The following is a 17,817-nucleotide window of genomic DNA, read 5'->3' on the forward strand; positions in this document are numbered from 1 at the left end:
GTAGGTAGTGAAGGATGGTAAGTAGGATGTGGGAAGGAAGAGGGAACAGTACATGCATTAAACAAAAAAATCAGAAGCGCATAATCTGGGTGAATAGAATGAGGGCATTTGTTGGGCGAGGTGGAATGGAGGACTATTGAGAAATGAGATCAGAAGGATAGACTGGAGTCAGATTTTGTAAGACTTTAAAAATCCTGCTAAAGAACTTGTAGTTGCATTTGCTGGCAATGGAGAGCCACCAGAAGAATTGCTTTTTTAAGAAAGGAGGCTCTATGAGCCCCCTTTGCTCTATGAACTTTCAAAAATCAACCTATAATATATCAAGACAAGCTCATGAGTTATCAGCTTTGTGTTTTTCTCTACCTCAACCAAGGATTGGAAACTTTGAGTGTCTAGAAATTTGGGCCTAAAAGGGAAGTGAATACAGCATTTTTGCGGAAAGGACTGGCCTTGGAAATGTTCTTAGATACTTTCGGTGGACTTGGCCTGACTGTGTCTGAGAAAATGTAGAGCGTGGAGGGCAGGTTTGTTTAAATTTTGCCTCGTGCGAACTGCTTAAGAGTGGTGGGGTGGCATAGTGCCTCATATCCCTGTTGTACCACTTAATCATTGTGCCTCAGGTTTATTAATGTGTGAAAAAGGCAAGCCTGTAGGCTGCTATAAGCATTAAATGAGACAACACATGCAGAAATGCTTAGCTCATGGGAAGCATGCAAACATGCTAGCATTTACTCAATTTAATACTCCTGGCACTTAGCACAATACCTGGCACACAGTAAAAAGGATTCAAATGTTTTTGCTAGATCCAGTGGAATAATATTGAATGTTCAGTGAGGGATAGTAGTAGTGGAGGGGGTTCTCCTTGATGACATTCTCTCACGCTCCTCCTGCAGTGTTTTGACAGCACCTCCATTTTATACCCTCGATGCAAGGATATCACTTCTTGTCTAGAAATGGTTGCTCAAGGCTGAGAAGGGACTTAGCAACACAGAGCCTGGGACTGCTGCCAAATTTAAGAAGCACAGATTGTAACAAAGTAAGGGAGAAGGATGGAGAAGAGTTTGAAAACCCAACCAAAGCAGGGTTATTGTTAGGAGAAAGGATGATGCCCCACACATGCTGGGTGGGACAGGCAGTGTGAAACCCCTGGGGAGGGTCAGGTCAGATTATGGTGCTCAAGGAGGAACCCAGCGGGAAGCAAAGCTGCTTCCTGGGGCCCTGCACTTAGAAAGGCCCTGTGTGGTTTAATATGATGCTGTCGCCATCTTGAAGTTCTTAATGATTTTTTAACAAAGGGTCCCCATTTTTATTTTGCACCGGGCCCTACAAATCATGTAGCTGATCCTGGGTCCAGGCTATCTGGGACACTGACCTTTTGTCTCAGCTAGTTGTTGAGCTAGTTTTTTTAATTTGCAGATGATTATACAAGTAGTGACTGGGCTAGTATTATTTTTAATTTCTCTCTTTCTCTCTCTCTCTCTGATTTAATTCTAAAAAGGCAAAAATCATAACAAATTAAATCTGTACATAATTAAAATGAGTAGTGCCTTACTCCCATCTCCAGTCACACTCTCCAGAAGTAACCACTACCAATAGTTTAGTGTATGTCTCCCCACTTTTTATAAGTATAAAAATTTAAATACTGTATTATAAAATAATATGCAATTACATTGTTGATGTAAATATTAAACAGAGCAGCATCATTTGTAGGACAATATTCAAGTTTTCCTCAATCTCACTCCCCTTCAATGAGGAAACCACTGTGAATGGTTTTGTGTGTATCCTCCAAGTTTTTAAAAATTAATATACTTTTTTTTTTTTAGAGTAGTTTTCGGTTTACAGCAAAAATGACTGGAAAGTACAAATAGTTTTCCATGTACCCCTGTCCCCACACCTGCAGAGCCTCTGCTGCTATTGGTGTCCAGTGCCAGGGTGGAACATTTGTTATAATAGATGAACCTACATTGACACATCATCATCACGTAAAGTTCATGGTTTTACTAGGGTTCTTTCTAGTAATTTTTATTCACATGGGTGATGTATGAATGTTTTTTCTATGTTTAGAAACAAATATGTAGGCTTTCAAAAGCAAAATGAGATAATGTCATACATATTAGTACTGTATACAGCTTTTTTTTTTTTTTAAAGAAAAACGCCTTTCCAAGTTAGTATATATAGACCTAGCTCATTTTTCTTTAATAAGCTGTTGTATGCCTATACAATAATTTATCCAGTTTCCTATTGGTATCCAATATGTATGTTTTTTTAAACAATGCAATTTTTTTTAAACAATTTTTATACATATATTTTATGCACTCCTCCTAGTATTATATAGGATAGATTTCCAGAAGTGTAATTACAGGGTCATAGGATATGAACACATCAAATTGGCACTCTCTTATCTGGGGTTGGACTGTACTTGTACACTTCCCTTTGACTCCCACCTCTGGCTAGTGCTATATGTCACTTAACTCAATGACACCATCATCAAAGGACTTAACCCTCAGGGTTGAGAATACTGGAACAGAGAAAGAGGAGAGAATATACTTGTGAATAATAATTGTGATAGAGCTAACCTGTATCAAGCATTTAAACCATATTTTGTGCCCCTAAGCCAGGTATTGTTCTAAGTACTTTACATATATTAACTCCTTTAATGTGTATAAGTAGCCCCAGGGATAAGTCTATTATTATACCCATTTTAATGCCTAGGAAACAGACACCTAGGGTCAAATAAGGGCACACATCTATCTAGTAAGCGGTGCGGCCAGGATGTGAAGCAGGCTCTCTAAAGTGTAATGCCCTCTTTATGCCAGAGTTTCTCTACCTTGTTTATTCCTTAAAACAATATTGTATCTTGTCATTTACTTGTCTTTTTCTACACCCTAACTCTTTGAGGGCAGGGTAGCTGTCCTAATATTATTTGTATCCCTATCCCTGATTCTTAGCACAATGTCTAATTTATTGTACATAATAAATTTAGTTGAATGGATAACAGTGCCTCTGGGAGGTAGTTACTGTGTTCACGTTACAGCTGAAGAAACTACAAGTCAGTGCTACCCAAACAGCGCAGGAGAAAAGAGTAGAAAGCAGAATGGTGGATCTGTGGTTTGACCCCAAGCCTTTCCATACGTAGTCCAGCATGCTGATCAGTGTCCAAGCTCCCTCTCCTGCCTGCTTCCGAAGGCTCTGGACAATGGCTCCCCACTTAGCAAGCAGTTCTAAGCTGGAAAATTTTCCTAGATAGATATCTTTAATAATACTGGGGAGGGGCACAGCCCAAGGGGAGGGGGCACTCAGAAAAGAGAGTTCTTGGAAGTACAGCGGTGGGAATAGTTGTTAGAGGTGGAGTCAGGTTCCTCAGAGGAATTCTACTTAGTAATAGTACAGATCCTTTATTTCAGTTTCTGCATGCCAGCATCAGTCAGCGTGATTTACGAGCATTGTCTCTTTTTAATGCCCACAATCCCATTAGATGGATATTGTTATCTCTGTTTTACATATGAAAGAATGGGGCTGAGAGGCCAAGTGATTTACTTAAGGTTACATAACAAATAAATATAGTAAAGCTGAGATTTCAACTGAATATGTGTGACTCCAAACCTTCTTTTTAAGCATTCTGCTACCCCCAGGATATAACAGCAGCTCGAGGCTGGGGGCATTGTGAGAAGGAGGCCTAAAGGGGAAATTGCCCTCCCTAGACCCTGGGGGACTTTAGCAACTAGGAAATAAGGTAGAGAAAACCATACAGCCTGAGCCCCGCTGGGTTAGGAGTCACAGAAAGAAGTATGATTTAAAAAAAAATTTTTTTTTGCTAGCTATGAAGAGATTTAAGACCAGCAATTCCGATTTTTGAATCTGGGTTCCTAGCACGTGATGTCTTTATACTCTTAACCTAGAAATGGCAGAGTTATTTTGGACACAAAGCAAGAGCTGTGGCTTTAAAAATATGCCACTGTATTTATCTCTTCCGCTCCAAGATTACTGAAAATTAGCCCAGCTGTGGCCTGAGGCACCAAGCAGCCACAAAATCTGTTTCCAGATCACTCAACCCACCCCAAACGGGTGAAACACTCTGGGGTGGCAGCCTCTGGGGAGTAGAATCAGATCAGCTTCTCACATCACCAAGCCTACCTTCTGATCACACACATCATCCTTTTCCAGCTACTCTAGGGATCAGAATGTTATGCCTGTGAATTGAGCTCATCTCTGTCTCTTCCCCCATCCCCAAAGCTTCAAGAAATAAAAAATAATAATAATAGCAATTCTATTATTGAGCTGGGTAGTTAATGTGAGAATAATTTTTTAGCTTTATTACCAAATCTCTCTGTGATTCAGGACAAATCATCTCGCTGTAATTTAAGACGTCAGTTTATTTATAAAACGGAAATCTTAAGTAGATATATAAAATATAAATAAACAAATATAATATAATATATATTTACAAATAAATATGTATATGTAAAATGCTTAATAAAGTACCTGACTCATAATTAGTAATCAATCAATAGTCCTTAAACAAATCTGTTGCTCTGATCTTACTACCAAGTAAAATGTAATGAGTCGTTACTTCGTGCCAGGCACTACCTTACGTGCTGTATACAGATAATTACATTGAATCCTATTGCAACCCTATGAAGTGGGTGCTATTGCCTCCTTTACACATGAAAACTGAGGCGCAGAAATATTAAATGATTTGCTAAACATCACCGAATGTACATGATGTAGCCAGATTTAACCCTGGTATTCTGAATATAGAGCCTAAAATCTTATAGAGAACCGGAGGTATATTTTTACATTTCTTGTTTCCATGGAAAATTCTTTCCACTGTCAACTGAAGGACTAAGAAGCAGTGAGAAATGCTGGAAACGCTCCGCAAGTGGTTCGAGCTTTCTCCGCATCTCTCTGATCCTGGGCAGGATCAGACCACTGTTCTCCCGTGTTTTGTGAGCTGTCATTACTCAGATTAACGTTGCCCAATTCCTGAAGGATTACTTGAGGGAGAGGAGGCGGAGCTTGTCCAAGCAGTTCACACACCCTACGGATGGCCGAGTAGGGGGTGGGGAGGAAGCTAGAGATATTTTACAGCCTAGTCTTTCAGCAGGTTTGATGGATGCTTTTTGCCTTTTGGCCAGGCTGAGCGTGTATAATTCTACAATCTGCCAAATTCTGGTAGATACACACGTGCGCGCGCGCGTGCGCGTACACTCAACACAGAGGAAAAGAGACAGACAGAGACAGGAGATGGGAGACAGAGATGATATGGTTGCTCAAAGCTAAAGAAGGCTCTCATGAAATCGGAGATGCTTGAAAGGCTGCAGTGGTTGGCTCAAGTGGGGAGAGGAGTCCAGGAAGGGGTTGAGGCGGGGGTAGCCCTGCTCAGAAAGCCTGGGTGTTTACTTGCAAACTCAGAATCTGCAGAGCCAGAGGCAGAGGCAGAGCCCCCGTGCAGGAGAACAAGCCAGCGGTCCAGGGGAGCTGTCTGGCTGGGCCAGAAACGGCTGTAATCATTTAATAGCCTTTGCTGGCTGCACTGACCTAGCAGAGTGGGCGGTAGGCAGCCTCCAGAGAGCTGTCTGGCAAGATAAGCCCTGGCTTTAATCAAAATGATGGGTTTTCTGGAAGCTCTTTATTAACCTTAGCACCGGAATCTCAGAGGTGGTAACAAAGGGATGAATGGGGAGCAAAGGGGAGGGGCTGAGACCTGCAGACTGGGCTGTGCTTTTCCTGAGTTTGTCATTCCCCAACCCCCACCCGTCCCCATCTCCTTTCTGCTGATTCTAGCTTAGAGGCTCCTGCCTGCATCTCTGTCTCCCAAATGGTGACAAAACAGATATAATTATAGTAATTGCTACATTCGTATAATGCTTCAGGATTTTCAAAGGGCCTTTATATACAGCTCAGGATGTGGGTCTCATAATTGGAGTGAGACTGCTTAGATCTGAGTCCCAGGCTCCGCTAGTTAGTAACCATGTGACTATTAGTCCGTAATCTCCTCATTTATAAACACATATCTATTAAACAGACATAGATACTGGCAATATCTACTTCATATAGTTCTTGTGAGGAGCAAAAATCATATTGCATGCAAGTCTGCTTAGTCCAGTGCCACGCACATAGGAAGGGCTCAGGAAGTGTGAGCTACATCTTTAACCTTGGTGTAGACAGGTGATCATCCCCATTTTATGCAAGAGGAAACCGAGGCTCAGAGATATTTATGTACATTGCCCAGGGATATGAACTATTAAGTGACAGAGTCAAGGCAGGCCCTCAAGTTCGGAAGAGCCAAAGCAAGATTAAGAGCAGAAAAGAGAGTTAAACACCCTCAAGTCTCCCGCCCATGGCCCCCTACACGCTTTCCAGAAAGCAACATCCTTGGCCAAAAGGACTTTCTATTGTTCTGTTAGGGGTAGTCGGATAAACCTCTCATGGCCAGTACCTGATTGTTCAGGGCAGTTCACAGTAGGAGTTGGGGGCAGTTCACAAGTCTGGCATTTGCTTCACAGTCTTCAGGACTTTCCTTGGCAAAGCCTCCAGCCCATTCATTCTCAGTCACAGAGGCTGAACTCCAGACAGAGCTGGTTTAACATGAAAGAGGAAAGTAGGGGATGTTGCCAAGAAGACCCTAGGCAGTGCCCAAGGGAATTGCCTAAACTGGATCTCAGGATTAAGCGATGTGGTCAACTACCTCCAGCGGGCAGTTTTTATTTATTTTTCATTATTTCATTTTATTTTATTTTTTATTATATTTATTTATTTATTTTTTAGGCCAGGCAACCCTTGGTTGACCTCATAGATTACAAGGACCTTGTCAGTTTACAATTCCTTTTTTTTTTATATATATATTTACGCCTACAGCACCTCGTCTTCCTAGGTGGTCTCCCATCCAAATACTAACCAGGCCTGACTCTGCTTAGCTTCCTAGATCAGACATCGGGCTTGTTCAGGGTAGCATGGCTGTAGACTGGAGGGCAATTTTTAAAGTTGCAGATCTTTATGCTTTTTTAAAAAAGTACATTGTTCTGGTTTTTAAATGTATTCCTACCTGTTGTGGAGAAATCAGCCAATACCAAACAAACAAACAAACGAACAAAACCAAAATCATTTACTATGATGATCATATTCTATTAGAACTTTCAAATCCCAATGGTTTGTAATTTGAAAATCAGGAAAGGGCTGTGCCTAAGGATCCAGACCTGCACCTGCTTGAAGTGCATCTGAAATCCTCTTTCTAGGCTCTAAGTGATCCATTCATTTGGGTCTTTGTCTGCCTGCGAGCTAGGTTCCCCAGGAGCAGAGGGGAGGGGGCTTGTGGGAAGTGCAGGGATGGGGGAAGGGAGGCAGCCCTGAAAGAAGAAACCTTCCCTTGATTGATGATTTGCTGGGACTGGCCCTGGGCCAGGATTAGGGGCAGAAAAAGTGTGTCTTCCTTTCTCTCTTGTTCAGAAGGGAGTATCTCTTTGATTCTGCCCCAAAGTCACAGCTTTTTATAGGCAAAGCTGGCCAAGGGTTTCAGTGCTCTTGGCCAAAAGGGACTCAGACTAGACGGTCAGCAAATGTTGTTTGTCAGATTCTTAAGCTCTTATTTCACCTAAATGAGCCCTCAGAGATTTGCTTACACATCAGCCAGAACAGGTTAGGCACAAGGGCTTGTGAGGGATTGGAGAAACCAGGTCTCGTTCTGCTCTGCAAAAGCGGAATGTGAGAGGATGCACCTGAATGCTCGTCTCATTGCTTCCTGGAGTTTAGGCTGAGTCAGACCCAACCAAGACTCCCGGCAAAGGCTGGAGAAGCTCAGAGACACGTTAAGGAAGCTCATTAACTGTTAGCAGTCCTGCTGTGAGGGGCTCTGCCGGGTGAAGATGTCTCTGAGCTCTGCCCCTCCAGACAACAAGCCAGCAGGCCTTGTGCAGAGTCCTGGCTGTGGTTGGAAAAAATTTCCATCCTGGCCTCTGTGAGATCAACTGAAGGACCGAGGAGTGATATTGACACCCTGTCCTCTTAGACACCAAATCAGAGGCCTTTAAATGCATTTTTCACATTTGTCTGTCTCTCAGAGTCAGGGCCTGTATTTGAAAGGTAAAAGGCAAATTCTTGGCTGAGCTTAATTGCAGATTCGATTATCTTAGATGAGTCAAAGAAAGTAGTCTCTGAGAAAAAATATCTATTGCCTTTTGTCCAAAGAGATTTAGTGTCAGCTCTGCCAGGGGAAGCATGGTGTAGGGAAAGGGGTTTAGGGGAGAGAAGAAAGTTTCTTACTCCCTTTCTCCACTGCCTGCTGGTTCTTGGTCTAAATCTGCAACATCCATATCCTGCACCAAGAGCTGAACCATATATAGTTGCCCGTGTGAGGTTCTATTTATTGAGCTTTTGCCTTGTGCTGGAGTCAGGCTTAGCACTTTACATGCATTACCTTGTTGTCTTTAGGGACTCTAAAAGTGCCGTCAATTGAAAGTTGTTTGATCTTCTAGAGAGTAGGCACCACTGCCACTTCTCACTTCAGTCCTTTCATTTATGCATCCAGCAAGGATTTATTAAATACCTTTTATGGGCCAGGAATTGTGCTAGACACTGTGTATACATTGGTGAATAAAATAGACATATTTTCTGCCTCTGTGGACCTTATAGTGATAGAGACAGAGAAGGAGGAGCCGTTTGGCTAGGGTGCCTCTGAGAAGGTTACATTTCGGCACAGACCTGAAGAATGAGGAGTCATGCTAAGAATGGAGAGATCATTCTAGAACAAAGGGAAACCACGTGTGTGCAGATTTTGAGGCAAAAACAATCCCAAGGCGGTGTTCGTGGAACTGAAAGAAGGCCAGCGTGGTTGGAGAATAGCGGTAAGAGGGAGACTTGTAGGTGAGACTGGAGAATTAAAAACATTAGATTATCGAAAGGCCTTATATACCATATAAGGAGTTTGATTTCTTTTCTCAAGGCAATAGAAAGTTTCTGAATACTTTTAAGCAGGGGAGTGATATAATCTGATATCACTGTATCAGATATATCTATTTTTTAAGGATTTTACTGTATTATATTCTGCTTCAGTTTTTTTTAAAAGGGAAAAAGACTTTAAGGAATAAAGATGACTCTGGCTACTGTGCGGAGGGTTAGAGAAAGGCAAACGTAGAAGCAGGTTGAGCAAGGAAGAGGCTCTTATTGTAATTCACATACGAGATATTGGTGTCCTGAAAAAAGGTAGTAGCACTGAAAATGGGGAGAAGAGGACAAAGTCAAGGTATATTTAGGAGGCATAGGTCTTGACATATTATAAAGGAAGAATGAGGATGAGAGAAAAATGGAGAATGGCTTTGATGTTTCTGGCTTAATCATTGGGGTGAATAGTGTCATTTATGACAGTGCAGAGATTTAGAATGGAACAGATGAGAGGAAGCATGACTTTGATTTGAGATTCCTTCAGTTTGAGATTTCCATGAGACCTCCGAGAGGAGATACCAGATAAGCAGTTGGATACATGAGATCGGAGTATAGAGAGATATGGGCTTTAGATATAAATTTAGATACAAATTTAAATAGTATGTATACCCATGGACATGGCTGAGATCCCAAAAGGGCAGAGTGAAGAGAAAGAAGAGAAGGTCTAGGGCCAAACCCAAAGATGTTCCAACACATCGATGAGGAGGCTCCCGCAAGAAAACTAACAAAGAACAGCCAGAGGAAAAGGTCAGGAGAATGGACAAGGAACTGATAAAAATAAGTGCTTCAAAAAAGGGATGACAGATGCTGCAGAGAGATTCAATAAGATGAAGACTAAAATGTGACCACTGGCTTTGGAAATAATGTAACTAGTGAGCTTGCTGTGAGCAATGTTAGAAAAGTAGTGCTCAAGGATGCCAATTAGAGAACATTGAGAAGTGACAGGAGGAAAAACCTGATGTAGAGAACCCAAAGCTTCAATTAAATGTAAATGGTTTATCCGGTGGAACTTTGCACGACTCCACTAACGGAGCAGTGTCAGACACATGAACACTGCTGTGAGGTCAAAGGTTCCAACGTCATGGCTACTGGGATTACTTTACCCAGACGGATCATTACCCTTTCTCTCTACCTCTGACCTCGGCTCATCTAGAAGTCATCAGTATACTTTTGGTGTGTTTTCCAACTAGACTCTTGGGAAAGTCTTGCATTGAAAACCCTCTTGGACGCATAATCATTTTCTCAAATCTCAGTGCAGATTTCATCTCTCCTCTGAAATCTCCTTTGACTTTCTCAAGTATAATTAATAATTGTCTCCTCTGGAGTCCTATAATATTTTACATGTTCCTTGGTTATTGCAGTTATCAAATTGGTTTATAATTGCTTAACTCTATGTCCCAACTAGACTGTGAGCACAGTGAGGGAGGAGACTGGGTTTGGAAAGTAAGGTTGGCTTCCAGTGTTGGCTCCCAAACAAACAGGCCCAGTTTACAGCAGGATTCCACCCTCTTGTGCTGCATAGTATCCCTCTATACCCGCAGTTCTTCCCATCTCTCTTCTGCTTTATCCCACCACCCCTCAAGGTCATTATAATAGAGTTAGGATCAAATACAATTGGCCCTTGAACAACAGGATTTGAACTGCACGGGTCCATTTATATGTGGATTTTTTTTTTTATAAATATGTACAGTAGTGTAAATGTATTCCTCTTCTTTACAATTGTCTTAATAACATTTTCTTTTCTCTTGCTTACTTTATTGTAAGAATACATGTATAATATATATAACATACAAAATATCTATTAATGGACTTCATTTTATTGAGAAGGCTTCTGATCAACAGTAGGCTATTAGTAGTTAAGTTTTGGGGGAGTCAAAAGTTATATGCAGATTTTCAACTGTGGGGGGGCGGTTGGGTATCTCTAACCCCCACAAAGTTCAAGGGTCAACTATAATGAATTCAACTAATTTAGCTTTTGATTCGGACAGAATAGGTGTCAAAATATATTTGTAGCCAAAGCTTTCTCTAATTCATACACTAAAAGAAGTATATTCTGCATGGTTTTTTTTTTGTTTTGTTTTGTTTTGTTTTGTTTTACATCTTAAACTGCATCATGTATCTCTAGTTTAGGTCCCCCCACCATTAGCCAAAGAAAATTAAAGCATTTTGAGTACAATTGCAGACAAGGTTCTGGAATCTGGCCATTCTTGGTGATGCAGAATATACTATGTCAGCTGCCTTTTATGTTACCATCATTATTGAAACCTCTATTTAAAAATTTCTGACAGAACTTGGAGACTTCAGAGGTCCTTAGACTGGTTTGAGAAACAGCAATGTAGTAGTACCTGACATCAGGTGAGACATCCCAGTGTATCTCTCATTGTAGAAAGGTATAAAAAAGTTAGCACTGATTGCTCCTGGAAATGCTCTGTTTATAGTAGCTCTTAGGACCTCAGGGTTTTTAAAAAATTTTTCCTGAAAAAGATTCTCTTTAATTTTTAATTATATATTATTGAAGTATAGTTGACATGTTTTAGATGTACGACATAATGATTTGATATTTATATTCATTATAAAATGATCACCACCACAAATCTAGTTAATGTGTCATTATACATAGTTACAAATTTGTTTTCTTGTGATGAGAACTTTAAGATCTATTCTCTTGACAACTTTCAAGTATGCAATACAGTATTATTAACTATAATCACTATGCTGTACATTATATCCCCATGACTTATTATTTATTTTATAACTGGAAGTTTGTACCTTTTAACTCCCTTCACCCATTTCGCCACCACCTCCCGCAACCACCAATCTGTCCTCTGTATCTATGAGTTTGTTTTCTCTCTTTTTTTAGATTCAACATATAAGTGACATCATATGGTATTTGCCTTTCTCTGTCTAGCTTATTTCACTTAGTGTAATGCCCTCAAGGTCCATCCATGTTGTTGCAAGTGGCAAGATTTCATTATTTTTAGTGGCTGAATAATGATTTATTTATCCATTTTTATCCATTCATCGAGCAGTGGACATACCTGTTGTTTCCATGTCTTGGCTATTGTAAATAATGCTGTGATGAACATGGGATTACGCCTATCTTTTCAAGTCAGTTTATTTTTTTTTTCCTTTGGTTAAATACTCAGCAGTTGAATTGCTGGATCATATGGTAGTTTTATTCTTAATTTTTTGAGGAACCTCTATACTGTTTTCCATAGTGGCTGCACCAATTTACAATCCCACCAACAGTGCACGAGGGTTTCCTTTTGCCCATATCCTCGCCAACACTTGTTATTTCTTGTCTTTTTGATAGTAGTTATTCTGACTGGTGTGAAGTAGTATTTCATTTTGGTTTTGATTTGCATTTATTTAATGATTAGTGATGTTGAGCACCATTTCATTTATCTGTTAGTCATCTGTATGTTTTCTTTGAAAAAATGTCTATTCAGATCTTCTGCTCATTTTTTAATTGGATTTTTTTTTTTTTTTTGCTATTGAGTTGAATGAGTTCTTTATGTATTTTGGACATTTTGTTCTTGTCAAGATTGCTTTGGCTATTCCCTGTCTTTTGTGTTTCCATACAAATTTTAAGATTGTTCTGTTTCTATGAAAAAATACCATTGGAATTCTGATAGGGATTGCATTGAATTGATAGATTGCTTTGGGTCGTACGGGTATTTTAACAATATTAATTCTTCCAATCTATGATCAGGGTATATCTTTCCACTTATTTGTGTCTTCAATTTCTTTCATTAATGTCTTATAGTTTTCAACATACAGGTCTTTCACCTCCTTGGTTAAAATTTATTCCTAAGTATTTTATTGCATATTCTGCTTTAATCCAGTACATTTCATGCCCCATTCCCAGGCAGGATAATCACAAAACTATTCTTTGGGAAATTCTTCATAAAGAACCAAAAAGTACAGATTTCTGGACCCTCTGCTGAGAAAATCTGCCTTCCTGCTTCTAATCAAATGCTGCCCTTGTATTCAGGCTTAAAGAAATAACCCATGATTTTGAGGGGCCAGGCCTCTATCTATATAGCTTTTCTTGTACTTTACCCACTAATGTGGCATGGGAGGCATATGACTCTATTACTGAACTTTTGGTGTTTTGTCTTTCAGAACCAGAGGCAGGAGAGGTGTCCCCTCCAGTCGGTGCTGGTGTCAACAGCAACAGCTGGACCTTTAAATACGGACCAGGCAACCCCAAACAATCTGGTCCCGGTGAGTTGCCAGACAAATTCATTATCCCAGGATCTCCTGCAATCATCTCCATCCGGCAGGAGCCTACTAACAGCCAAATTGACAAAAGTGACTTCATAACCTTCGGCAAAAAGGAGGAGACCAAGAAAAAGAAGAAAAAGAAGAAGGGTAACAAGACCCAAGACAAAAAAGAGAAAGGGAACAGCACGACTGACAACAGTGACCAGTGAGGTCATGTAATGGAAACAAGCCACTTAGCCAGTTTTTGTAATAATGGCAAATCCTTCCCATGTAGCAACGCCCTACTCCTTTCTCCTATCTACGTGAGCCCTCTCTTACTAGACCTCAGAAATCTGCAGAAAGTTCCCTGTGTCTGTCTAGATCTCATTTAATGGGTTTTGTCTTAAAAGCTTTACTAAGTCTGGTGTTAACTCTTTTCTCCACTCTGGCTTGTTTTCAGAACCTAAAAAGCAGACCCAAGTTTCCTTTCTCCTCCGCCGAAAAGGAGAGGCTTCCCAGCCCCGCCAGTGAGAGGTTGGACTCTCTGCCCTGTGCTCCGGGGATCCTGTCTTGATGACACTTACAGGGCAGGCTGAAAGGTTTTGAGATTGAGCAGCTTGGGTATCTGTGGCCACTGGGTATGTGTGGCTACTGGGGGTGTGTGAGTGTCAGATGTTGGCTGGGATGGGCCAGATTAGTCTAGCTGGTGCAAGGAGGGCTGGGAAACCAAGGCAAATAAACAGTGGGAGTTACCAGACTGGAGGGGGAATGTGAAATTTAAAAGGGACCAGACTTTCTAAATCTTACAACTCAAGAGGCGGTGGCCACCCTCTAGCAGACAAAACCACCTTCACTGACAAGGCTTTAGGAGTCCCTAAAGTCTGTTGGCTGTGATGTCACTATACCTAAAACTCACACTGTATCTACAAGCCAATAGCTCAGTGTTTAACAGGGGCAAGCCAGGGCGACAGAAGCAGATCTGATGTGTTTCCTGTACATGTCCTTGTGCTCACTTTATTAAAAATTCTTTTGCACACAATGTTTGTGAAAAGGCCAGATCCTTTTCCAGCAACACATATGCAAAAGCTAAAGAGAAAAAGAAAACCCCAACACCTCACTTATGCTGTTTGTTGTTTGATAGATTTATTTAAGAAAGAGAAAATCTATAAGTATAAATCTTTAAAGAGAACTATGATGAGAGCAATGCCCCTAAACTCCCCTTAAAAGAGAATTCAGTTGACAGCCATTTAAATGATCATTGCTGCTACAGAAGTGCTTTAAGAGAACTGCCTGAAACATCTGTATTATACCGGCCACCTGCCAATCACAGCTTTACTCTTTCAGGTCACTCTGAGGCTGCCTCTTGCATGTATTGATTACTAAATAAAAAAATCTTTCTCTCTCTCTTTTCTAAGAAACAATTATGTGCACTTTGAATACACAACCTTCTCTAGCTAACTATATCAAGACCCAGAAATTGAAGAAAAATATTGTTTTCTCATATGTACAGTGAGCAGACTTTTCAATCTAATTCTGTGATTTGTCTTGGTGTGCGAGCCTCCACCTTCGCTTTGGTTTCGTTTACCTTTTCTATTACACTCTGAATTGCTAATCTTGCTAACACCTATGATGTTCCTGAAATCAATCTCCCATATGTATGCTGTATGCTATTATAAGACTCCTGAAATATACTTACTCTGTGCTTGTGTATGTGAATGTTAATGCAACTATTACCTAGAGTGAACTTTAAGCTTTACTGTTGAATGTAATTCCATTATATTTCCTTTTGTACACCTGTGAAACAGTGGAGTAGCAGTTTTTTTAAACCATTGTTAATTTAATCAGCTTTTGTGTATGTAAGACACAGTAAAATTTCTTTCTTTAATCAAGATAATGGTGATTCAAGGAATTTTATTTATGGTCAGCCAAGAGCCGCTCCCTTGCCAAGACTCCTGCTGGCAAGGGAATGGGTAAAGCTGTTTTTTTCTAGTAACAATTCTGGAATGAATACTGAAGATATTCCCTGAGGGTGTGCAAGCACAAAATTTATCAATCTGACCTCTTTGAAAGTTGCAGAATGCTTTGAAATTTTAATGATAGCTGGAATATCAGCTCATAGAGAAAATTAAAATTTACTGTCACCTTAAATAAGAAATTTTAACTTTGTTAAAATGTATAATTTAGAAATTTGAGTAATTATCTTTTAAAAGTTAACGTAAAAGAGGTAGGAGTCTGTTATTAAAACAAAAGCATTAAATCTCAAAAAAAAATCTGTTTGTCTACTTTTAGCTTCATTCTCCCATATTTTGAAGGGTGTGTAACTTCAGCTCTGCAGGATTGCATGGGGTAAAACTTCTTACCAACACATGCGAACCATTGCTACATTGTAGGTTGTGATCATTTTGCCCCACTGAAACCCATGTATCTGACCTTACGTGCCTTTTGAATACTAGGAGAATTGGGCTAATTTATTAATGATGATAATTATAATGTATCTGTACAGCACTTTTCACCTTGACAAAGTGCTTTCCAATCCATGTTAGTTACTAGTTATTACAGCTGTAAGGATAAAACACATCATGTGGATTCATTTTTAATTGGTGCTATTGGTATTTCCTCTGTTATTACTAATAAATGGAAAATGGTGGTATGAAAGAAATGGTGGTCATTTCTAAGTATAAGAGTAGGAGAAAATAGCACATTGATTATCCTTAGTTGTTATTATTGAAGAAAATTGCAGTATGGAACTTACTGTATCACCCTCTGGCTATCTCCCTGGCTCTTATGCTCATTACTATGGCAGAACACTCAATGGAACTAAACTCCATAATATTACTAGAATGGGCAGCCAGTAGGTTTCTGGGTCACTTCCCAGTACACTATTTCAGTCTTCTCTAATAAGAATTGCAACAAACCAATTTTTATCACTAGGGTACTCCAGTCATTTTGTTCATTTTTTGTTTAGCCCTCGCACCTCTCTACAGTTGAGAAGTCAAATAATGCTCCTCAAGAATTTAACTTTTATTGAGTATGGGGTATGTGCCAGCCACTGTAATAGGTTCAGTTCATAGTACATGTTATGTAACAAATGGACTATATTTTCCTTCTGTAGTTAAATTTTTATGAGTATAGACTTTCAATGCAGTGATTCTCAACAGGGAACATTTTTGGTTTTTGTTACTTGAGTGAGGAATGCTACTGGCACCTAGGAGGTAGAGGTCAAAGATGCTGGCAAACACCCTATAATGCACAAGACAGTCCCCCACAACAAAGAATCTCCCAGCTCAAAATGTCAGTACCAAGACTGAGAAACCTTGGGATAAGAGTGACCATTTCATTTGTTATCGAGTCTATGTTTGAGATAGAGACACCATTAATAATTACAAGATGTGGACTGCGATTATCCTAGACAAACCAAGATGTATGTGACTCTACTCAAAGAAAGAAAGAAACTGGTACAGCTCTGTCACTTACTAGAACCTTAAGAAAGCTACTACTCTCAGTTTTCAGCCTCTGTTTCACCATCTATAAAATAAGAATAATTATAGTACATACTTTATAGATTTGTAGGGGAAGATTTAGTGAGATAATCTCAAAAAGATTTTAGAGGTCTGGCACACCATAGTGCTCAATGAATAGCTATTAATATTAATAACCTTTTCCTTCCATTTCCTTACCCCTCGTTTGCACATTTAGCTATTACACTCAGGGCACTTTCCCTCCTGATTGAATTGTGAATGAGGGATGGTAAAATAAGTCAACGTAGACTTTGCAATAAAAATATTTTTTACTCCTCCACTTTTTTGCTCACCCCTGAAGGAAAAAAAAAAAAAGAGAGATGGAACCTCTTAAAGTCAGTTACATAACTCTTTATCTATTTCTATTATGAATAATAATCAGGGCTCTAAGTAAGTGGTCAAGTCACTAGTCTCTTTATAGCAAGCAGTTCCACATCAGTGGTCAGTGACCTGAAAGTCAGGGACCAGAGGAATCTGCATTTTCAAATGAATAAATTCCATGAGAGCCTAAGTACAACAGCTTGAGAGAGAGAGAAGAGTCACCTCCAACAATTTCTTTTGGCAGATGGGCAAACTACCAAAAGATCCACGAACTTGCCTAGTGTCCTCCAGGCAATCAGAAACAACCCAGGTTCCATCTCTTTTAAGGATCAGTCTACTTGACATGTATCTCACATATACAGGGTGCAGGATTCACTCTCCAGAAGAACTGCAATTCATCTCATTTTTAAGGATGAAGAGAGCCTTCGCTGTTGGCTTTTAGGCTCCTAAGTAAGATTCTGAGTTTCAGGATCTCGTATTAGTATATTTTATGTTTTGTAAATTCGAAACACAATCTTAAAGCACAGATGTAATTGAACAAACATTAACGTAATACTAGTATTAAATTTAGATTTTAAAACCACCAAAACATCAAGAGGTATGCTAAAAGCGCAAAAAAAAAAAAAAAAGCTACAGATATACTTCCTGAGGACTTGAAAGTCCCAACTTTCCTTACGAAATGGCAAGTTGGCCACTTCTTGACCTTTTCATCATCTTTTCATGTGCTTCTTCTTGTAGAAGAAACTGATCACCTAATTTCTGCCAGAATTGGCTTGGATGTTGGCTAGCAGGACATATAACTTGCAACGTGAGAAATCTCTTCTGATTTTATGTG

The 17,817-nt window shown here is 39.8% G+C and overlaps 1 protein-coding gene across 1 annotated transcript in view; it reads left to right on the top strand.

Moving 5' to 3' along the window:
- Positions 1-15,798, top strand: part of LOC105306989 (protocadherin alpha-1-like) — a 191,277-nt gene extending 175,479 nt beyond the window's left edge. Inside the window, 1 exon segment of the mRNA XM_011382323.2 lies at positions 13,063-15,798. Within this exon segment, the coding sequence (XP_011380625.2) occupies positions 13,063-13,373 (311 nt within the window). The 3' untranslated portion in view covers positions 13,374-15,798.
- The last annotated feature ends 2,019 nt before the right edge of the window (positions 15,799-17,817 follow it).

This window comes from Pteropus vampyrus, unplaced genomic scaffold, assembly GCF_000151845.1.
Source record: "Pteropus vampyrus isolate Shadow unplaced genomic scaffold, Pvam_2.0 Scaffold470, whole genome shotgun sequence".
NCBI classification, from domain to species: Eukaryota; Metazoa; Chordata; class Mammalia; order Chiroptera; family Pteropodidae; genus Pteropus; species Pteropus vampyrus.